The sequence below is a fragment of the Ochotona princeps genome, chromosome 4 (genome assembly GCF_030435755.1).
Source record: "Ochotona princeps isolate mOchPri1 chromosome 4, mOchPri1.hap1, whole genome shotgun sequence".
NCBI classification, from domain to species: Eukaryota; Metazoa; Chordata; class Mammalia; order Lagomorpha; family Ochotonidae; genus Ochotona; species Ochotona princeps.
Window position 1 is genome coordinate 34,607,915 of NC_080835.1, and position 2,866 is coordinate 34,610,780.

The 2,866-nt window shown below is 45.2% G+C and overlaps 1 protein-coding gene across 1 annotated transcript; it reads right to left on the reverse strand.

The window, feature by feature from the left end:
* Window positions 1–626: 626 nt before the first annotated feature.
* On the reverse strand, window positions 627–2,450 carry LOC101519359 (zinc finger protein 875-like). The gene has a single exon (XM_004585625.2). The coding sequence runs from the start codon at window positions 2,448–2,450 to the stop codon at window positions 627–629; it is 1,824 nt and encodes a 607-aa protein (XP_004585682.2).
* Window positions 2,451–2,866: the final 416 nt, after the last annotated feature.

Here is a 2,866-nt window from a genome sequence, read left to right on the forward strand (position 1 = left end):
CAGAAGAAGCACCTGATTCCTGGCTTTGCCCTGACTTATAAGGGGTTCTTGTGGTTTTTGGTCAAGTGAACCAGTGGCTGAAATCTCTCTCTAAATATATTCTCTCTGGGTTACTTCTCCCCTCCAGTTACACTGCCTTACAGATAAATACAACACTATCTTTGAAATGTTCGGCCAAATCAATGAAGGGGTCTGGAAGCAAAAGCCGGCCTTTGAGGGATCCATGATCATTGTTGAATAATTTATTGTTGCAGTGCAGTGTCCTGTGCAATGTGGTATGTGTACTATTGCGTTTGTTTTCTTCCCACAGGACACCAGTAGCAGTTTACAATCGTGCAATAAAGATAAATATCTACACATTTCCAATCGTGGTATGTATGGGGAGACAAAAACGTTTCCCTAGTTTGGAATCTTCATGTAGGCTTTCTCATGTTCTCAGTAAGACTAATACATCTCTAATGACTGTCTGCTCCAACGTGAGATTTCACTGGAGTTGTCTATTGTTTCATGATGAGGTGACATTGCTAAATGGCGTATACTCCCTGTATATACAGCTTCTCGTCAAGTGCGTTATCTTTTAAAGTATGACTTCACTTTTATAGTTTGCCCGACCCACAGCAAATGTGTTATTCCCTTGAGTGTGTCCTATGATGCTTCATGAGGGTTGCCTTATCCCTAACACCCCATTCACACTCTTTACATACGTAAAGCTTCTCCTCTGAATGTGTCCTTTGATGTCTTATGAGGACTGACTTCTGGCTAAAGCCTTGTCCACACTCCCTGCATACTAAGGACTTATGCCTGGAGTAGGCCATCTTGTGCCTAATGAGATTAGCCTTCTGGGTGAAGCCTTGCCCACACGCTGTGCAAATATAAGCCTTCTCCACAGCATGAGTTCTCTGATGATTGATGAGGTGTGACTTCTGTCTAAAGCCTCTCTCACATTTGATGCACATAAAAGGCTTCTCAACTGAGTGTGTCCTCTGATGGTTGGTGAGAGTTGATTTCTGTTGAAAGCCTCGCCCACATTCTCTGCAAAGGTAAGGCTTCTGCCTTGAGTGTGTTCTGTGGTGTGTAACAGGAGCTGACTCAACATTAAATTCTCCCCCACACTCCACACACTTATATGGCCTGTCCCCCAAGTGTGCCCTCTGGTGTGTGGTAAGATTTGACTGGTCAGTGAATCCTTGCCCACATTCCTGACACAGGAAAGATTTCTCTCCTGAGTGTTTCCTCTCATGTTTCACGTGGTATAATTTCTGACTGAAGCTCCGGCCACATTCACTACACAAATGAGGGCTGTCTCCTGAACGAACTCTCCGATGCTTGCTACGACTTGGCTTATCTCTGAAGAGCCTCTCACAGTCCTCACATGTACGAGGTTCTGTGCCTGAGTGGGTGCTTTGCTGTGTGATGAGATTTGACTTACTTCGACAGCCTCCGCCACACTCTCTCGAGTGTGCCCGAAGGTGTCTGATGAGGGTTGATTTCTGACTAAAGCTTCTGCCACATTCATCACAGGTGAAGGGCTTCTCTCCAGTGTGTGCCTTCTGGTGAGTGACTAGGTTTGACTTCTGGCTAAAAGCCTGCCCACACTCTGGGCAGGGATATGGCTTCTCCCCTGTATGTGCTCTCTTGTGTGTAATGAGAGCTGATTTATACGTAAAGCTTCGGCCACACTCATCACAAATATAAGGCTTTCCACCTGAGAGAGTCCTCTGACGAGTGAAGAGAACTGGCTGCTGAATAAAATCTTGCCCACCACTTCCACTACTGTTTGCATTCAATCGTGCCGTCCTCATCCACTTGAACACTTCATCTGTTCCTGTAATGTTTGGTATCACAGCTGAGCACAGCTCTCTTACCACCGCTCTATTGCCTTTCCTAGAGCTTGTTAGCAGTTCTTCGGGAACATTGGAAGAGGACTTCTCCCCTACTCCCTCAGAAAGGGTTTCAGAACCATCTTCTCTATGCAGACAGTTCACTGCTTCCCTTTTGCAGTTTTCATAAGAGAGTGCAGGTGGGTGTTGAGGTTCACCCGCAGGGCAGAAATCTTCCATTTCGAGAGCTCCTGCAGACAACCCTGGGCATAAATGAAGATGATGATCATGGAGCACATACTGGCATAAATGCTGACTGCAGAAGGCTAGAGGGGAGGAGGAAAATGGTTGAATTTCTGGCTTTGGGTCTGGTGAGCAGTGGCCAGGCAGATATTGTCCCTTCTCTTTGCAGAGCTCTTCTTCCTGTTCCAGAAGAATGATCAATGTTGGCTTGGAAAATGGTATTCCCAGGGAGACCATGTTGCAGTAGTTTTCCAGCATTACGTCCTTGTACAGGGTTCTTTGAGCAGGACTCAATAACCTCCACTCCTCCTGACTGAAGTGCACAGCCACATCACAGAAGAGCAAGAACACCTCTTCTTTCTTGGCCCTCAGGAGTCCCAAGGCCATTTTTTTTCTGATCACTTGGTTTAGTCTGCCTAGAGATAGATTGAGGTACCCACACACTACCTTGGTTTCCGTTTAGTGTAACCCTTCAGATTGATCTCACAGCTGGCGTGCTCCCAGAGCATGTCATAAACAGAGTCTAAAGCTGATGAGAACACAGGTGGGTTTTTTTTAAATGATTACTACAACAGTAAGGAGTGGTAGTTTATGTATAGTCTGCAATATCATTTATCTTTCTTTTGTCCCAGATAGATATCTGACTTTCCAAACCAAACTTGTTAGAGACTGTTCCTTCATAGTTTAAACTAGATTGCCATGTTTGCTTAAGCCAATGGACTGTGTAAGTGTGGACTTCTTTATTGACTGCTTTGTTCAGCTTGTTTTTAATGCTTCTTTTGAGCTGAAAGGGATGGCTGTAG

Excerpts from the sequence above, each read along its gene's own strand:
- LOC101519359 (XM_004585625.2), bottom strand. The coding sequence starts at position 2,450 with ATGGCCTTGGGACTCCTGAGGGCCAAGAAAGAAGAGGTGTTCTTGCTC.